This window comes from Pipra filicauda, unplaced genomic scaffold (assembly GCF_003945595.2).
Source record: "Pipra filicauda isolate LSUMZ 115617 unplaced genomic scaffold, ASM394559v2 scaffold265_size1292809_pilon, whole genome shotgun sequence".
Lineage (NCBI taxonomy): Eukaryota > Metazoa > Chordata > Aves > Passeriformes > Pipridae > Pipra > Pipra filicauda.
The window spans coordinates 207,638-228,261 of NW_024104382.1; the positions used below are offsets into that span (position 1 = coordinate 207,638).

At 43.8% G+C, this 20,624-nt stretch overlaps 1 protein-coding gene across 1 annotated transcript in view; it reads left to right on the top strand.

The window, feature by feature from the left end:
- PTPRT (protein tyrosine phosphatase receptor type T) overlaps nt 1-20,624 on the top strand; it is a 282,106-nt gene that overhangs the window by 183,305 nt on the left and 78,177 nt on the right. The window contains exons 11-12 of the mRNA XM_039382339.1: nt 8,375-8,411; nt 12,946-13,002. Coding sequence (XP_039238273.1) covers nt 8,375-8,411; nt 12,946-13,002 — 94 coding nt within the window. The remainder of the gene's footprint in view (nt 1-8,374; nt 8,412-12,945; nt 13,003-20,624) is intronic.

Sequence of the window (20,624 nt, forward strand, 5' to 3'; positions counted from 1 at the left end):
TGGAGGAGATGTTATGAATTTGTTACTTTTTAGCTTGCACCTATGATATGAATCATAATGCAACTTGTGGTTGGGAGTTTCAGCTCCATGGACTCGTAGTGCAGTGGGGACCATGTGCGTGTCTGTCTGACTCCTCCTGAATACCCTGGGCTGTATTTCTGCCTATACTTACCCTGTGATACTTGGTTTAAAATGGAGACTGCCCAGGAAATGTCTGTCGTACTCTCAGACTCAAATGACATGCTCATAATGCCACAACAGATCACATTTCCACCACAGGAAGAGGAGAGGCTTCTTTTTGCTCTTCCAGTCAAGGATAGGAACCCTCTAACCTTCCAACCCTCCTGTTTCAGGTCAGTTCAGCTACCAGTGTACAGGCCAGATGCAGCCTAAGCAGCCATCCACCTTCCTCCCCTTTGATCCCTGAATTGTTTTTCATCATCACACAACACGATACAATTTGCCACTCTGGCCTCGGGAAAAGTCTTGGAGCATTATCATGGCATCATCAATTTGGGTGGCAGAGCGTGTTATTAGCATGTTTTCCAATGCTTTCAGGAGCCTTACTTTAGCACAGATAAATTCTCTAAGACACCACCTCTGAAAGAGCAACATTAGAAAAATAGTCAAAGGTGAATAGGGCAGGCTTTGGTCTCCACTTGGGGCAGTGTCTTTGACACCCAAAACACAGAGGACTGTGCATGGATGACAGCTGGCTATGCCAGGGAGTGTTCACAGCACATCTTTGTGCTTCACTACCTTCCTTTATCACCATCCTCCTGCACAGTTTCAGCTGTGTGCCTGACAGGTACAAAATCTCTTCAGCACTGTGCTGATTTTCACCTTCGTTTCCTTTGTAGTCAATACAAGTTTCCTTCCAGCACTCCTCAATTAATTCAGTTTTGGATTTGCCTTTCTAAAGGAAATGGTGAAATATGTGTATGTGTCTGTTCCTGATTAGTTCCCCCATGTGTGATAGTTAATTGCCAGTGAATGGATCCCCAGGGAAGAAGAAACTTTTATTTGCTTAAGTACAATGTAATATTCCATACATGGTTGTATGAATGGAAACGTGGGCTTCCCTTGGCATTCTGGATTAAGGCAGCACTAATGGGGGGGTTCCTGCTTTTCCTGCATCTCTGTAGCTGGCAGGTTGCAGCCCACCCTACATATCAGGTGCTAAGGACTCCAAAAAGGATGATAATAGGAACAGGACTGTAAAGGGCTTTTTAAGCATAAGTTAATCAAGAGCCTTTATGCAACAACACACAGTTTGTGACAAGATAAGAGGTATCCTGCCAAACACAGTAAATTCCTATTTGAGAAAGGCAATTTCCTCCTCTATTAATAATTTATATTTCTACAGTATGTGCTTATATATCCTCAAAGTGCAGTGCTATGGCTAAAAGTATAGGGGTATTTGCAAGACTGGAACGTGGATCTTCAGAGGAGCAGCTGTGATCCTTTTTGTTTCTTGGTATAATCATGAAACCCACATTTCAGACATTAGGGTCAATTTGCATCCAGACTTTTGCAGCTGTAAATAGTAAGTTTTGTTTCACTCCCAGAATTTTTTACCTGTGTCATTTGTGTTTAAGAGTTCTGGGTTTTCACTTACATCTATAACCTGAGCAGGTTATAAGACCAATGGTCTTCAAAAAGCCTCCTGAGAATTATGGCTGCAACGTGGCATTTCCATCCCTGGAAGCGTTCAAGGGAAGGTTGGATGGGGCTTGGAGCAACCTGGTCTTGTGGAAGGTGTCCCTGCCTATGGCAGGGGGTTGGAACGAGATGGGATTTAAGGTCCCTTCCAACCCAAACCACTCTGTGATTTTTGATAATGCACATCTGCAAAAAATCTGAAACAATAGCAGTTCAGCACAGTTAAAACAGAGCCTTATGTTCCCTTACAGATGAAAAACTTAGCAGAACGTTGCCACTCTTTTTTTAATTAGGATATTCCATAGTTTCAATAATCACTGACAGTTGTGGAACGATGACATTTCTTTCCACCCCTGGAACCTGCAATGAGAAGCCTTCGTGCAGTGAACCAGAACATCTTCCTTTGGAATTGTGGGACTCTGGGGAGAGCTTAATTTGAAGAAACAGTACGTATTTGGTCAAAAAACTTGATTGGGAGAAGGTTAGGAGTGTTACAGGAGTTCTGCATTGTTCCAGCTCCTCTGTACGTCGAGGGCTGTGCTCATTTGGTGTTCCCGTCTGCTCTGCAGCCATTAGCTGGGATTGTTACACTGAAAGGAACGTAATTAACAGCTGGATGCAAAACAAATGTGGCAAATTGCTGCAGAAGCAGATCACGAGCTTTTCTGCCTCCTCTTGCGCAATGTTTTGCTTGTTTGAGAGTTTGAACGAGATGGCTGTCGCTGGTGGGGAGTTGGGTGCAGTTTGGTCAATGTGGTGCTGCCTCCAGACAGGGGAACTGAGCAGAACATGTGTGAGACAGAATGGTTGTCAGGTTTGTTAGGCAAACCACTTCCAAATTGCATGAACTTCCCTCCTAGGGGCTGTTGAAAGCCAGATGCTGAGCTGAAATGTGTCAGAGTTAGAAGTAAAAGCAGGGGAAAAAGAGAAAAGGGCCGCAGAAAGTGCAGGCTGTGAAGCTGTGGGGGTGAGAAGCACCGTTAGTTACTGCTCAGCTGTTAGGAGTGAGCACAAGGGGTGGCACAAGGCTGGGCTCTGCTCTGGCAGGATCCCCGCACACGCTGGGTGCCATCCAGGTAGTCATCTGCTGTTTGCTGGTTGTCCTGGTGCCACAGACGGCTGCCTGACAGAGCACGAAGGTTTCCTCCTCTGAAAAGCCTCCCTGAGCTCAGCCCCTTCAAAACACCAGCCCTGCCAGTGTTTATCCCTCTGAAAGGTGAGGCCAGGTTGGCAACACTTGTGTTACTCCTTATCCTTTCTTATCCTTATACTGCCGTAATAATCCAAGTGAGACCTTGCAGGTTTTACCGTCCCCAGGTTCTTTATCTGGGTCACTGCAGGTGACAGTCTCTGGCTACTGATCCAGCAACATGCTCAGATGGGGAGAATTTTTGGCTGCTGTGTGAAGCCTGCCTGAATTTTTGAGCGGCTCAGAAACCAGAGCTCCCTAAAAATCCTTCCCGGAGTTGCGTTTCAGCTCCCTGAGTTAAAATGGAATCTGTGACAGCCCAGTTGCAATCAATAACTCTTGGCTGTTTCTCCTGTAACTGGGAGATGAGCAGGAGCCTGTGGAACACAGCTGGGATGATGTGGGAGGTGCTGCCAGCTGCTGCTCCAGCCTGGTGGTCCAACAGGTGACTGATGTTTCAGCCCAGAACTGCGAAAAGTAGCACTGCAGGAATCAATGAGAATATTATTTTTTGAGGGAATGATGGACTCCACAGAGATCCTGATTGATTTTTTGCCTCTCTAATGACTTGTACTACATGCACAGCCGGGCGGCTCATTATTATCAGGGGACTTCAGGCTGGATTTCTGGATGCTGACAGGTCTACTCACAGTACACAACATTCTTCTTCTGGGACATTTTGGAGGTGTGGATAGAACTGCCAGCAGAGAGGTGGCATTTATCCCTGTGGAGGTGGCCAGGGAAAAAACAGGGAGGTACTTCAGTTCAGCACAAGCCCTGCTCTGGAAAATGAAATGGCACCAAGGCTGCCTGCATTGCTTCTGTGAGCTGTTAACCAGCTCTGGGGAGCTCTGTGTTCAGTAGATTTTGGGAGTACAGTTTGTCCACTTACCTTTACTCCTTTTCAAACTCGTGTTGGAGCTGCTGGGGCAGAAATAAAGCAGCTGTGAAAACACTTTGGTCCCTGTAAGCCCCTGTTTCCACATCTGGTTGACCAGAGTATGTGGACCTGAGTGTTTTCTGGATGTAAATAAAATCCTCCAACCCTACCTCACATTTGAGAAGTTGAAAAGAGTGGGATATTCAAAATCATCTATAGATCATAGAATTAACTTCCTATTGGAAATAATGAAAGCCCTAAGGACTTTGTTAAAACTCCCTTCTCCAAATGACAGAGATAATAAAAATAGCTGATAATTGAAAAGGCAGTACTAGATTTTGCTTCAACTCTGGGAGGAACTTGCAATTTCCTAGAGCTGGCAATAGGAATTACAGGGGAGTCCATTGACCCTGCACAGACTTATGCACATGATTTATTTCAAGGCAGGAAACCACTGGATTCAATGGGATAAAATAGAAACACACAATCTAGAGCTCCCCAATTTGCTGAGGACCTCAAAACAGATTCTTCAAGATGTCCATTGGACAAAACCATGGTTTCTATCCTGTGAGAATCATGTTGCCAGCAAGGATGGTCCATGTATAGCTCTGGGATGCAGGGAACTACAGCTGAAAGTGAGGCCAAGTGGGAGAGTGATAATTACTTGTCTGGTCCGTGCACCAGCAGCACTTAAAATTGCCTGTGCCCAATTTTGAGCTGCCTGATGAAACTGTGCCTGTTGTAGGGCAGCCCCAGTGGTGCTTCTGGGGACAGCAGGTCCCACTGGTGCTGGCAGGTGGCTCTTCACTGTTTAACTGCTGTAAAGTCATAATAATAGTAAAGGAAAGGGAAAATGGTGGGTGTGAAAACAGATGGATGAAAAGGCTTTGCTGCTTTTATTGTTGTTGGTAGTCTGTAAACAGCAAGCTGTCAGTTTAAAAGAGAAGGGGGAAAAAATTCCTGTGCCCTTTCAGGTTGTGAAGACGCAGCTGTCACATAAACATATGTCCTGCTGCCCTCAGAGCCCTTTCCTGCAGAAAATTGTTCCCATCCAAACATTGAAGAGACAGAGGCAGAACCTGTCTTGTTACCATCCCTTTCCCTTCAGTGAAATGTGCATTTAGGAACCTCAGTAACTGGTGGACAGCAGCAGCTCCTTTGCTTCTAAAAAGGAAGAAACAAGCTATATTAAAAGAAGGTTTAAAAAAGCCCTGAAAATCCAGGGGGATGCTAAAACAGGCTCATGATGTGCAGCTTCAAGGCTGTGTTGGCAGAGAGGGCTTGCCCAGCTCCCCAGCACAGCCTGGGTTCTCTCCAGAGGGTTCCCAGGTCATGCTGATGGCAGGTCCTGGTCTTCCCTCCAGGAACAGGCTCAAACACAGACTCCAAAACACAGGCCTCATATTGTGTGGACTTAAAAATATAGCCAGGGTTCAGCCTTGAGTGAGGGTAGACCATAACCATCTTTTATTCATGTAGGAGGAAGTTCCAGAAAACAAATTGACACAAATATGTTCCACTAAACAAGTGGATGGGCTTATTACACACTAAAGGTTTCTGAATATGGAGCATGTTGGAAAATGAAGGTTGGATCAAGAGCTGTAGGATGTATTCATGAAGTGTTTTCCTATTCCAGGATCTCAGTTAAAATATGCCTGCATTGTTCTATTGCTGTTTGGATATAAAATCTCTGCCTTAACCTGACAGAGATATAGAGACAAAGTAGTAGTGCTACTGGCATCTTAATTTAAATTATTCCTGTGACTTCAGCCATAATATGAAGTGGATAAGCTGAATATGCAGGATCTCAGGTCATCTCTAATATTGTTGTAGACTTACAAGGCCTTGTAAAACTTCTGTGATATCATAAAATGGGAATTAAGTGTCACAGCATTTGAAAGAATGTTCAGAAGCAACACAGAGACTGAAATTTTGGGGAAATTGGTTTTGTTTTTCTAAAACTTCTATTATTAGCCATTTATTTAATTATTTTTCTGGTCATTGCTTTAAGCAGTCTGGATGGATTATTGAGAATTACCTGCATTGTTTATTCCTGTTTTGCTAGTGGCTAAAGAGAAGCATCTTACTTTACTGTGTACAGGAAAGCACTTTGTCTGAAGCAAAAGTAATATTTTTCAGAAAACAAACATGATTGTGGGATGGTGGTTTTGCTGGGTTTATCTGGGGAAAAAAAGTGTATTTATTTATTCTGTTTCCTGGCAGAAAAGTTCATGCAAACTTACAATTATCAGCCCCAAGCAAAGAAAAATAGAGTAAATTTAAAGAGGTTTTATTTTTATGAGACACCAAAGAGATGAGCAGTGGGGTGATCACTGAAAGGATTAATGGCAATCCATGGAATAATCAGCCCTAGTCAGGAATGTGGACTAAGTTCAAGTCTTTAACCTTTAGCACCCCAGGAGCTGAGTGCCTGGTGTCTGTGCGGGTTCTTTTATATTTTCCTTCCCAGAAGATGCAGTTTGAAATGAAGCCCTGAAATCCAGATGTCTGGTTCCTCCAGCGAGTGCTTGCCCTTGCTTTTGGCAGTGCCAGGTCATGGTCTCCTGAGAGCTGTGCTTGTCTGTGCTAAATGCAGCCAGGGGTGGATGCAGCTGCAAACAGCCCAGCCTGCATCCTGTCATCCCAACTCACCCCCTGGGAGGTGTCCTGCAGGAACACACATATTCTCAAAGGACATCAGTTCCAGCACCACTAACAAGACCTTGGTTTTTTAGTTTTCTCCACTCTTCTTTTCTCAGCATTGACTAACTTCTCCACCTTTCTGTTCCACTTTGAAGCCAGCAGAAAGCAACAAATACACAAGAAAATTTTCCTCAACAAAACATGAGCAAGTGGCCACCTACTTGTATGCTGCAAAAATACTGTCTGGATATTTTGTATTTTGCTTTTCATCAGTGATTTTCCAGCTCACCTTGTTGTAGATCAGAAGCTACCTCAGGATCTCTCTGTCTTACAGTTCCCAGCATTATGTGTGGAGGGTGTGCTCTGAAAACAAAGCTGTGCTTTTCCTGCTTCACAGATCACCACTTGCAATAAAGACTTTGAATTTCCAGAATAAATGGCCATTCAAACTGATTCTACAGGAGGCAGAGAGGAATGGGAGCTCTGTGTAAAGCTCTGGTGACTTTGCAGGGCCAATGGTTGCATAGGGAAGTTGATTTTTGAGGGAGAGAGGGCTCAGTGCACCAAAGAGAGATGTCTCTGGTTTACTGGGATAACAGTGATTGAGTCCTACTCTGGACCCAGTTGTATGGCTGGGAAAGGATGTCCTTAGTAGTCATGGATTGTCCTTGGGGATCCAGGAATTCCTAAAGAGAGTTTGAGGGCAAGATCAAGGGAAGACTTTGTTATTCTGGATATCTTGTTTCTAGACTACACACAGCTTATATCCAGATAGTGTGGCTGGCTGGTATCTTGAGGCATCATAGAAAGGGATCAGAGGGAATTGCTCTTGTGATTCCCACTGTTTCCCAGCATGGATCCTGCAATCCCCTTCCTCTGTGCAATGTAAGTGTGAGGAGAAAGGCACGATGGGGCTGTGTGTGTGTCTGCTCTGGCCAGGGTCAGTCTGTCACAGATGGAAAGATTTTCTCCAAGAGCCAATTCAGACTTTCCCAGGGTTTGTGCAGTTGTTTGAGGATGGAAGGAGGTGCTTGGCAGTGCATTGCTGGGCTGTTGTTTCCAGAGCACACACAGCATCCGTATGAATGCAGCTTTGTTACCCACAGTAATTTATGCTGCCTTCATTACACCTGAGCCTTGTACAAGAGCGTGTCCAGGCAGAAAGTGCTCCAGAACCCCTGCAACTGCCAGGTCTTTAACCAAAGCAACACATTCCCATTTGGATGCAAACTGTGTGTTGGACAACAGCAACCCCTGCCAAGAAGGGCTGTGGAATGAGGAGCTGGGGATACCAGGAAGGATGTGTTTGCAGTGGAGGTGACCTGTTTGAGCTGGTAGTGAAGCCAAACACAACATCACCGCTCCCGTCCAAACTCCTGTTCCTGTGGCCCTGCAGAGTCCAAGGTGGACTGAACACAAAAGGTTGGGTTTTATCCCAGCTCTGCAAGGAAGAGCTGCAGTGGAGAGGGTTGTCAGAGCAGCTCCTTTGGCAGAGGCAGCTGTACAGCAGTGCTGGGCTTCACATCCACAGAGCTGGGATATTCAAATGACTGCCTCAGTGTCTGTTTGCCATGTGTTTAAATAAATACCCAATTTGCGAAATTTGCAGTAATGGTGCATGAAAATTAGATGTACAGTTGCATGTACTTTTGACCCAGAGCTTGTCAGTCTATTACAGAGCAGGCCATTTAACTGGTAGATTCTATTAGCTAATCAGGCAGTTACGTGGGACCCATCACTCACACCCTGAGCGTGGAGAAACGTGTTGTCACTCTCAGCTTCCCAACATTTAGAACACTCTCAGCTGTAGGCAAGTCCAATAGTGTGGAGTGTTTTCTGCAATCAAAACTTGGTGGTTTTTTTTCAAAGATGAAGCGTAAGAAAAAAATGCATATTTTTTTTTAGTACCTTTTTAAAGGAATGTGTGTTTATTGTAGATGGGCAAATTACACACCTTGATGTTTTCCTATATGTGTTTTTTTTCTGCTTTTATTTTTCAGGAAACAAAAATCAACTGTGTCCGCCTGGCAACAAAAGGTATGTTGGGTCTCTCTTTCCTGCAAAGCACAATGCCAGTAATGTTAAAACTGCAGTGGTGGCACAACTTGATTACAGTTACTATCCAAAGAACCAGCCTCTTTATTTCTTCTTTTATTTTTTTTTTCTTTAAGGAAGATTACAGAGGCAGAACAACAATTTCCAGAATCACTCCACTGTATTTGTGACCTCTGTTACTTTTTTAACCCACGGTATCTTTTGCTGTGGTTCCTCCTTTCCCTTGTTCTGTCGGCAGCTTTTCTGTCCTCAGGACTGTTCTTGCTGTTGGCAGAACATCACTGGAAAAGTGACATTAAGTTTCTATTAAATTTGTTCTCTCTGCAACTGTACAAAGCAGATAAGAGGAGATCCCCTATAAGCCTCACCTTGAACACACCAGGGCACAATTCTTACATCACACCATTTTCATGGTATAATTCAGCAGACTGGTAGAGTGCATTGCTTATTTTCATTGTGGTTGGCTCAGAATAGCCCAAACTGGCCCAAACAGACCAAACTGAGCAAACCCAAGACAAATAGCCCCAGGCTGGTTCACAAGGTGTAGCTCTTGAGGGAGCAACAGTGACAATGTCTGAGTTCCTTCTAGGAGCTCACAGTTGCTTTTAACAACTCCTGTGAAGATTCCAGAATCACCCCAGGGGCTACTTTGCCAGAAAATATGTCACAAACCAATTTACTTGTAACACAGAGGAATAGCTGTAAAAAGATCTCCCCCAACACATGTTGTAGTCTCAAAAGGAGCTGTAAGGAAATGCTGGAGTAATTGCCATGGACTCTGCTACAAGTGACTCTCCAGTTCCAAAATACAGGGTTGCCAGCTTGTGCTCTTGCTGCCTTGCTGGAATGTCAAACACCTGCATTGCTGCCTGTGGAGGCTTTTGACAGTTCACCAAAATTGGCAGGCACCCAGAAATCCTTTGAGGCACCATCCCATTTTTTCCATTCCTTTCACTCCTTGTGGCAGAGGTTGATGACTTCAAGGCGCTTTCTGCCGATCCCTTCTGCACCTGCACTTGCAGAGGAGTTGGGAGGGCTCAAAGAAGCCCCATCTGTCATTTTGTTGGATAGCAGAAAAGGGCTTTTTCCATCTCCCTATGGAGACATGCCAGGCTGTCCCAGAAAGCTGTGCCCTGGGATGGCAGGGGCAGCTGTTTTCCCTGCTGAGACCCAATACACAAACTGGTGGGGCTGTAAGAAGTTGTGTCACCACTGAAACACAAGGAGGATGAGCCATTTCTCCCCTTTCTCCTTCTCATCTGTGGCTCTGGTGCTCCCCATATCCTCTTGTTCCTTTCCTTTTTAAAAGTTCCCTGTAAAATCTTTATTTAATTCATTCTCTGGGTTACAAACATTCTATGTGTCTCAGTCTATGTGTCTCCTTCCTCTCAGTTTTTCCAGCTGGTAGTGATGTGACCATTTCAAATACTCGATTTTGGCTTTCTGGTGGTAGAAAGGGCAAGAGCAGGACTGAGTAAGACAAGAATGGGTGAAATGTGGCTCCACAAGGTTTTGCAAAAGCATGACCAGAAGCCTCCTCATGAGATCAGAGATACTGGATTAATTAATTTTTGGAAACCTGTAGTTCTTCCTACTTCAGTCATTTATTTTTCTGGAGCTGGTGGAAGAATGGTGTCATGCTGTCAGGAAAGATATTTGTTCTGTGACTATTCAAAGGGAAATAAAAACTTACATAGCTTGGAAAATCCCATTCTGGGTTTTTAGTTTGCTCTGTCTGATTTGGGTACCTCAGAAAAGTGTCACAAAGGTGTTTGACCTTCCATTGACTTCTGCAAACTGATTTAATTTTCATTAACCTGTTAGGTCACCAGGAAGAGTCAATAAGCCACCCTCCTTCTGTTGTTTCTGAATGCTGTATCTTTTTTTAAAAATGATCTCTTGCTAATATTAATTTAATAAGAGACACAAAAGAGATGGGTAGAGCCTGAGGATGTCTAGAGCCACTGCTTTTTGGTGATATTATTCTTGAGGATTTTTCTTTGTTGACATGAATGGAAAAGGACAAGAAATGATGGTAGTTCTAGTGTTCATTGTCGCTGTCTCAATTCATATCACTTTTGATTTATGGGCAGATATTCCTGTACGTGGAGTGCAGAAATCTCTGTGGAAATTCCTTTTCTTTTCCTCTTGTCCTCGCTCTGAATTGCAATGCTGTGATTCTCAGAGCCTGACCATTAGCATGGACACTGGAATATCCAGCTGGGGCTGATTTTATGCAGTTTGAGCTCTTCAGGGGTGCAGTGCTGGTTGCAGCTCACACCCAAAGCAGCATCAGGAGTGAATCTGTGGTTTTGGTAACACAGCAGTCCCTGCCATTGCTGGCACCTGGGCAGTGTCAGCAGCTGAGCAATAGCTGAACAATGTGGTTCAGAGCTTTCCCATAGTTTCAGATTTCCCTGTGTCCTGAGGCTGAATTCCCACCATACATTAACTCCAGATGAACAGAAGGACTCAGGCACTGCCCATCCCGGCCCCTGAAAGAGGAGGGTTGTATCTGCCCTCTCTCTGCTGTGTGGCAATGCACAGAGACACCCTCAAAACAGTGTCCTGATCAAAGTCTGATATCTGGGATGTTCTAGATGCCCTACCGTGTCTGTGCTGTCTTCTGGCTGCTCATTATATTGATTATCCTTAATGGCATTGCCCTGTATTCACCTTTATTTGCATTGCTGTCTCGCTGAGGATACAATGAGCAAACCTGTAGTCTGCCTTGAACAAAACCAACAGAGCTGCTAGTGAGGATACCACTGTGGTCTCTCTGTAGGAATCTGGAAAAAAAAAACAAACAGCCTTTTTTGGAATCAGGATTAATCATGGCATTGACAGCTCTTAAAAGCTCTGCTTTGAGTTGGTACCAGAGAAAAAAAGCATATTTTGTTTTGGTGCAAGAAAATAAATACATACTGCTGGTGCCAGACTAAATGTTCATTTGGGATCTAGGCCTAATTTTTCCATTCCTAGACTCTTGACACTGCAGCAGCTCCATTAACACTAGTGAAATGAGTCCTGATTTACACCAGTGACAGGAAGATTAGGATCGAGACGTGTTTAAGCAAGGCAAGTATTCTCTTGAAGTGCTGGATTAACAAGGGCACTAAACGTGAGTGTGGGAGTAATTAGGCAGTGAAATGTGTTAGGCATGTGTTACTGGGGGATTATAACACATCTTGGGTGTTGCTGCAAGGCACCTGTTCAGAAGCTGAGTCGCTTTAATTACTGGAGAGACCCACGAGGCTGTTCCGCTGCCGCTCCTCCAGCAGCCTGGGAGCCAATTTGCTTTGTGTGTCCCATTGCCTCAACACCAAGGAAATGAAAGCAGAGAACTCTTTTTAAAGAGTTTTAGTCCATTACAGAAAGTTTTGGAGGTTTCCCAGTTTTCTTTTCTCTTTTAGCAAGAAATAGGCCGTTCAGATCGACCCCTTTCCAGTTCAGCCCAGCTCTCTGGGGCTTCACCCTTTGCATGGTTCCCTGTGTGCTGCTTCTGGTTAGATGAATGTGGTTCTTGTGGTAGCAAGAAAAAGCTCTCAGATCTTTCTGTTTGGGGTTATGAAATGTCAGGAGGTGGGGGCAGGGTCAGCCTTTCAGAGCACCAGGTCATGGCATCCTTCAAAGCAGAGCTGGTAGATCCTCGACGGGGTCAGCACGTGTTTAATAGACACGGGGCAGCACATCTGTGAACTCATTTCCTTCCATCCAGTGCTCCCATCTAGGAGCTGGCTGATGCCTGTGGGAAGGGCTGGTGGCAGGGGCTCCCTGCCAGCCTTTGCTGTGGTGCCATTTGACGATCCATCAGAAAGCTCCCTGCGTTTGTCCAGTCTGTGCAGCCCATCCCACGTTTTGCCAGCATGTTTGAAATCCACAAACATTATTAACCTTTTGTATCTACGTGTGTATTTATTTTCAGATTCATTGCTCTCAGATTTCTTGCCACTTCCCTCCTCACATGGGCTACTCCTCTTTTTTTTAAATTACTGGAGTAATGTCATCTTTCACAGCATTAGTCACTTGGATGCATCTCATTAGCATAAAGCACTCTTTAAAAATAAGTTTCTAATTAAACCCCAATTTACCAGCTCTCTGCCATACAGTTTTCATTCAGACAGTTTATTTATTGGTTTTGCCATTTGGTTTCCTTGATAGCATTTGTTTTAATATGTCCCATTCTTTCTGAATTAACTGACTTGTTCTCCCTGTTTTAAAGCAACATATTTATATTGACACTTTATTAGAGAAAATTGTAACCTCTTACCAAGAGAGAGTGATTACCTCTTGTATTCTTAAAGTGCATTAAATTAATTTCACAGTGTAATTGAAACCAAGGCAGAGGGCTCATTAATGGTTCCTTATCTCCTGATACTCATTTCTTCTTTCTTTAAAATGTGAGTTCTTGCAAATGAAAGAATGGAACTATAATAATCATTATGAGGTACATTTTTATTTTTTTCCTTTTTTTTTTCTGTGCATGCTGCCTGGGAACCATTTTGCTTGTTTTTAGCAGTAATAGGTAGACAAGAGGTGACCACGCGAAACCTGCCCAGCCTCTTGAGCACAGGTGATTATCAGTTCAGGAGAAGGAAAACTGGTCAACCTTCCAGAGGTCTGAGCAGCTTCATGACTTCTTGTTTCATATTTGTCTTGCATGGGAAAATACTTTAATAATTACTCCAATACAGTGTAAAAGGGGACAGTCCTCATATGTCACTCCTTCAGCTCCGAGGGGGATGTTGGCTTGTGCTGAGGGTCAGCTGGGGGGGCTCAAACCACTTAAATCTTCACAGGAGCACTTGAGTGTGGTGGAAGAGCCCCACAGATCCCCCTCTGCAGAGGTTGAATGTCTCCCTGGGCGTGCATGGAGCTGAGCTGCATCTTCAGTGAAAGCAGCTCCAGAATTCGCTGGGGCTGATCTCACTTATTCTTTGACAGCTGAGTGCTGCTGTTGAAGAAATATGGCAGGAAAATGAAAGCTTGGTTCTGGAAGCCCTCTGTGTAGAAACTGCTGCTGGAGTCAGAGAAGCTGCAGGACTGAGCCTCAGCAGTAAAGTTGCTCACAGATCCCAAGTGGGGATGTTTGGAGCTTCTCAAGGGTTTTGTGGTTTCATCAGGTTGAACCTGGAGGTCTGTGTGTCACCAGCTTGCCCCATCACGTGTAACACTGAGACCAGTACCATTACATTTGAATGTGTAGAGAAAATTTAAATATAGAGAGGAAATCCCATCAGCTTTGTGGAAGTAGTTTTTTCTCCTTTGGCCTGATGTGCATGGAATGACTGACTGGGGTGTGACAGCATTACATGTGATTAATGGGAAAGGGAGGGGAAAGGAGGGGATGGTTTTTCAGTTTTGAGATGGGTTACATTTCTGTAGGAATGTTCCTGTTCTTCTCCCAGTGCTTCATGATTATTCCTGTCCACTTATGGCTTCCTCACCCAACAGTTTTTTCAACTACACATCAGGACAGCTGTGATGATACAGGGGCAGAAAAGTGCTGGGATCACTGTGAAGTTCAAATGGTTTTAAGATGGAAGAAAAGGTCCTGATTTTTGGTAGCACTGGAAGAAGGAAACTTCCTGAGATAGTCTTGAGACCTCATTTAAGAATTTGGGTCTAAAATGTCCCGGAAAATCTTGGGGCAGGGGGGAGACTGCAAGAAATCAGTGGAAAATGAGGAGGAAAAGTGTTCCTACTGTTCACACGTGGTTTTGCTGCATATGAGAACTGTTCTTTTAATAGCTCCTTGTCCCTCAAATTCATTGAAGAGGCTTCTTTTGTTTTCCGAAATACAGTCTGGGTTTGTAGACAGATAATGTATTTTTTAAACGGATCTAATCCCACTTCAAATCTGTTTGTTATTGCATTTTGTCTTCTAATACACTGGAATGTTATTCCTTTGACAGGTTTATTCTGTTTTGTGCTATTTATTTCAGAGGGGTTTATCACACTTTTTGAGTTGAATGCATGAAAATGTTCAGTTGTTTTTTCCCCTGAACAAATCTCTGCCTTCTAAAAGTTATTTTTTAGGACTAGTTTTGTGTATCACCATACACAGCTGTTAATAAAAGACACACTTATGTTGCTCTTACTGAAAAATACACTTCACTAGGAGATAAATCAAACTTCCTGGCACATGGATACCAAATTAACCCAGTGAGCATCTTTATTTTCACCAAATTTGGTGGCAAGACTTACTTAGAGGGATTTAAAATGTCACCTTTAGGGGCTTCCTTTTCCCAGGGAGATTTAAATTAGTGCAGAACCTGGTCTAGAGCTGAATGAGGCCACAGTGAACTGAATTTGGTATCTCCAGCCCAGTTTCTAGAGAGCATTTTCTACTCCAGAGCTCTGCTGCACTGCCAGACCCTAACCTTGCTCTCCTCAATTAAAGTAAGCAGCTGGAGAGAAGGGCAGAAGAGGCAGAGTGTTTAAGGTAAAATTTGGGACAGTTTAGCAACAGGAGACTGTGCAAACATCAGCTCTGTAATTCAGAGCATCCACTCCCGGGACACACTGGATATCTTCAGAAAAAGAGAGATTTTTTGAAAAAGCAGAATCAAATGTATTATTGCTGTGTGAGCCAAGTCCTCCGGGAATCAAAGCAGGCAAGGATTTACTTGGAGACTCTTGTCCCACTTCAGTACTCACCTGGTGGGAAAGGATGTTGTTGGCTCTACATGGCTGAGGCTGGTTGGCTCTACACTTATTTTTGCTTCCAAATAAACTGGTAGCCAGGCAAAGAGGGGGAAATGAAAAAAAACATATGGTAGTTGGACATTAAAGCCACAAGTGAAGGTAAATCAGAAAGGATTTGGGGTTTGTTTATTTAGTTTTAATGCAGGGAGCAATAGATGTTTATTCACTTGTGAAATTTAGGGGCATTTTTTCATCTCTTCTGCTTGAAGGTTTGCAGAAAGAACTGTCTGAATGTGCCCTGAAGCCTCTTCTGCACAAGGGCTGAGATGGGGCAGGGGAAAGCAGGAGGAGGGCTGTCACATTTTGGACAGCAGTGTTGCATGTTCCTGACCTTCACACACACCATCTGAGTGATCAATATTTGGTCTCCATTTCCTGATATCTGGAGATCCTTTCTAAGGTGTGTCAGCCACTAGTCAGGTACTATGGATCACTCAGAATGGTTTTCATAAACAGATTATCATTGTCAGTGTCCTTTAACAGCACTTCCAAAGGCATCACAAACCCAAGGCTATTACAAATACATTATACCTCTGTTTCCTTAAATAGATTTCCAAACGAGCCAGTGTTCACAAACATGGTTAATATTAATGCATGAGCTTTTCCAGGAGCTGGACATTTAAAAACTACATGGTAATATTAGGATCTGTGATAACATCACGAGAGAGGCAGGTGTGACAGAGACTGCTTTGTAGTATTGTTGTGGAGGAAAAGAAAAAAATCTTCATTCCAGGCATGCCTGAAAGTGCTGCTTCCACTTGGCAGAGTGCAGGAGGTTCCAGTGTTTCATGCAGCACACGTAGAGCGTGTGTACAGACTCCCTGACACACTGCCCAGCTGACTCCTGCTTGCTGGAAGAGGCTCAGAGCCCTCCTTTGCATGCTGCTCGCTCAGCCCGGGGTGAAGCCTCACCAGGCATGGGTTTTGTAGGTTTTTGTAGGTTTTGTAGGTTTTTGTAGGCCACTGTGGTACTTGGAACACCTTTGACCAGTCAGGCTCAAAAGGTGATTTTATTTCAGTATCCATTTCCTACCCACCCCTTGACTTTGCTCACTGGTTTTGCAGCTTCTGCAGCTGGTGTGGGTGTGGATTTTGAATGATAATCATGATGAGATCAGGGTAACTTCTTGGAGGGGACCGACTGATGCAAAGGTTAATTATTTTTTGTTAATAGGGTGTGATGAGTGTGTTATATGCCCACAACATTGAGCACTGTGAAGTTTTCACATGTATCAGTCAAAAGATTGATCCGCCCGTGTCTGTTTTGGACCACACAAAAATTAAGTCACATCTGTCAGTTTGAGCTTGTGATAACGGGAATTTTGCTTGCTTTCCATTTTTATAATATTGAGCTGGTTTCTAAATAACTCTACAAAACTGGGGAGTTAAAATGGGAACCTGCTCTCACCCCCGAACCATCCCATCACTTGTTGTCATCACAGCAGCTGCTCTTTAGCTGAGCTCTTCTTTCAAGCAAATGTAATAACCTTTCTCATTCTTGGGGACCATATATCTGCCTTCAGCACAAATTAAGTGCTTCTGTAGGAGGAGAAAAGAAAAGCCTTTGTGGTGGATTTGCCTGGAATCTCCAGAATCAATTATTCTCTTAGTGCTATTTTTTAATTCTCATCCAGTTTAGTATAATGCTGATCTTGATTCCTCGCTGTGTATTTACCTTCATCCTCCCACAGATTCAACCTGTAAGCTTGAAAATCCCTCATACAAATTCTGGTTTGTCTTTCTCTCCTGGTCTGCTTTGTTTTGCTGCTCTCTCTGCTTAGAATATGGTTGAAAGCTTTTGCCTCTCATCATTCTTTCCCTTCTTTTTGACCTTTTTTGAAGAAATGAGTATGTCTCATTGTAGGCTTAAGCCTGTGCTGTTTGCAGTCTTCAATAACTGAAGGAGGCAAATTGGTGTAGTGATGTTACATACTCTTTGTGGTGTTAATTTTTTTTAATGAACTACAACAAAGAAAAAACCAAAGTGGAACGTGGCTTTCAGATTTGATGAGCTGTTTCATTGTTGGCTCATGATGTACAGCAGCATTGGCTTTGTGCACAGTTTTTTAGCCCCAGTACAATGCTGGAAGTTTTATAGTGGTCAGCTGATGCCCAGGGCTGGTGCTTGGTATTCCAGATTAGGATATAAAATGGTGCTTTCCCACCTTTATCTCAGTGTTATCATTCTTGGAGGTCTGGCCTCGTGTCTGCATGTCAGACTGTGCTCCACAGGTATAGATATTATCAGGCTCTGAGAACATTTCTATGTGCAGAGATGCTTGAATCATTTGTAGGCCACTCACATAGAAAGCACCATAAAAAAATAAATAAAGGAAATCATGTTTACAAGTGATTTGAGAATAGCTGTCTTTTGAATATAAGCCTCTAGGTCTATTAGGAGATTTTGCATTCAGTCTGCAGCCTGGCCATTATGTGCTGCAAAGAAATCATTCTGATTGAACAGCTCATTTTAATGACTGTGAACCCAATATTTTTCATTAATTTTTCTGGGTTAAATAATGCTTTGAAGTGATTTTTTCTGATTGGTTTCTGTTCCACGAGTGGATTTCTGTCTGAAGAGGCTGTGTTCTTAGGTGTCACAAATTTGAAACCAAACCTCATCTGTGCCAGACTTGTCCCCTTGTTGGTCTTTCCTGGACCTGGAGGCTGAACCAATGCTTGTGTTGCTTCTCTCACTTTGACCCTCCATCCTTTACACTTGCACTGCCCTTTTCTTGACCCTGCTGTCCTTAGAGCCATTTCATTTGCTTTCCCTCCTCCTGTTATGCTTTGGGATGCTCCTCTCTCCTACACAGGGACCCAGCTACCACTGACTGTGGTACCACTTCCATCACAGGGCTTTGTTCTTTGTTCCTCACCACCTGGAAATCTTACACAAATACCTGACTTTTCCTCCTGCTTATGGCTCTTTTGAATCCTTTTTCCTGACAGTTACATTTTTCTAAATGCAATTTTGTAATTGCTGCTTAAAGGACGTTTCAAATTGCAGTTTGTGAAATAGGTTTTATAGAAGAAACCTGTATTATCAGTCCTGCTTAGCTCCATGCACTCAATAATCATTCTTTCCTGGGTGTTTTTCAGAGTGCCACCTCCACAGAGAAGGTTGCTTTATATCTGGTGGCTTATTTTCAAATAATATATCCATGCATAAATTGCTGGGAGAAAGATTGCTATGGTGCCTTTCCCTCAGCTGTTCTTCCCCCAGAGGGTGGTTGGGCACTGACCAGGCTCCCCAGGGCAGTGGGCACAGCTCCAAGGCTGCCAGAGCTCCAGGAGGGTTTGGACAATGCCCTCAGGCACATGAGGGCATTCTTGGGGTGTCCTGTGCAAGACCAGTAGTTGGACTTGATGATCCTGATGGGTCCCTTCCATCTCAGCGTATTTTATGATTCTGTGATTCCACAGCAGCAAGGCCAGATTAGAGCTTAATCAAAACCTTAATTAAACCATCAGTGCTTGATGATCCATAAACCTGACTTCTCCTGGGCTAATGAGCTGGATGACTCTGGGAAATAAACCATTTTCCCTGCTCTGCCCTCTTTGCTTCTCTGCACCATCACCAGAACAGCATCTCCCATAAATGTGCTTCTTGTAACGCCTTCTGTCTCACTGCAAGATGCTGGATCTGGGAACTTTGAAGAGGCAAAGTAAATTGGGTTGCTAGGAAAGGACTAAAGTGTTGAAATAGCTCTGAATGACAAATGGAGAGCTGGGTGAACGCTGATGCCTGGGAAAGTCAGATTGGTGCTGCTGGCCAGGCTTCTGGGATGGTGCATTTTGTACAGCACAGAAATGTGTATCTCTGGAAGTAGTAGCCTGGTGTGGTAGATAAGCACAGATAGGGAGTCAGGGGACCTACAGTCTTCACTTCTCTGGCACTGTCTTCTATCATTTGCCTTCCTTATTAAGAAATCAAGCTTAGGGCAGAAAATTGTCCTGCTTCATGTTGGTGCAGTGTAATGGGGTCCTGACCTGAGCAGGGGCTCTGGGTGCCACTGGAATACACACACTAATAACAGTGCTGACCTGTTCTGTATCCTATTATTCCAGTATCCAGCTTCTGTTACAAGGAACAATTTATTCCAGGAGATGTGGTGGAAGTAACAACTAGAAAATATGGTTATTGTTTATTTTCCTTGTTTTAATGTCGGCAGTATATAAACATTGTTTTTCATAAAGGACAGGGTGGCCCCTCAAGTACAGCAGTGCAGAGCTTTCCAAGTGTATTTAAAGGTATTTGTATGAAATGGCCATCTGAGCAGTTTCTATGGGCTGCTGTGCTCAGAGGATTTCAGATCCTGCTTCCCTATAAAGGAGAGAAAGAAAAGGGAGTTCTAAAGCAGCATTTCTGTCAGGAGCAGCAGAAGTCACCTCCTGCAAGGACAGGGACAGCTCACAGATGTCCTCCTACCAGGATAAAAATGTTCCTACCTACAGCTGGTGGTGGGAGCATGAGCAACCAGAGGAGATTGAGGCATCTGCAAGGAAAATATCCCAGAATGGCAGGAAAACAAGGGACTTCTGCAGTAGTTTCATTGCAAGGCTTTAAGGATCCCAGAGCCAGCAATTTGCTGACACTGTCATATCTTCAATTCCTAGGCATTATTAGCTGAGACAACTTACAAATGGTTGGACTAGTAGCCTAAAGGAATTGTTGGCCTTTGCCAAGACAGATAGAAAGAGTTGCACAGAAGATTCGAGTGAATCAGTCACTGCAGTGTGGAGGTGTCAGGACGGATAATGAGCCTTTATCCTCCTTCCAGGACTGCAGGAGCCTGCAAAGGGATGAGAAATACCAGATAAAAATACACTGACCACACATTGCCCGTAGTAACAAGCAGCAGCCTGGCAAAATCCAGCCAATCGAGTGGATTAGAGGATGGAGTTGACAGCCCATTCTTGTTTTTTGTTTAACCTGGCTCACACTTCACGAGGGCATTCAGATGGTACAAAAATGAGGGGGGTCTGACTGCTCTTTGTGGTAGAAAACCATTCTCCAACACCTGTTATTTAGGGTCATAGGAGTAACTGCAGCTCAAGTGAAGGACAGTTTGGAGTGCTTCTGACTTTCACTTCAGATGAATAGACTTGTAGCCATTTTCAGGGAGAAATTGTACCTTTGTCATTGACTTTGTTGTGTGATGGTGTCAGGATTGCCTGTGTGATGGTATACCTCGAGGATAGATTTGCTCCAGGACTGTAAGAGATGTTGTCAAATAAAGGTGGTAATATGCAACTGAGAGGTTATTTTATTTCCCTGCTCAGGAGTCCCATTAGGGCATTTCAGACATGTGAGCACAGAAGTTACCAGTGAACTCTTAACTAAGGGGGCAAATTGGTGAAGGCAGCAGAGCAGTAGAGTTGTCAGGGACAAAAAGCTGAAAATTATATGTGTGTTTCCAAGAGCCAGCATTTTTTTGCTTGGTAAATATTGGGTTTTGCTCTGGCAGAACAGATTACCAGCTT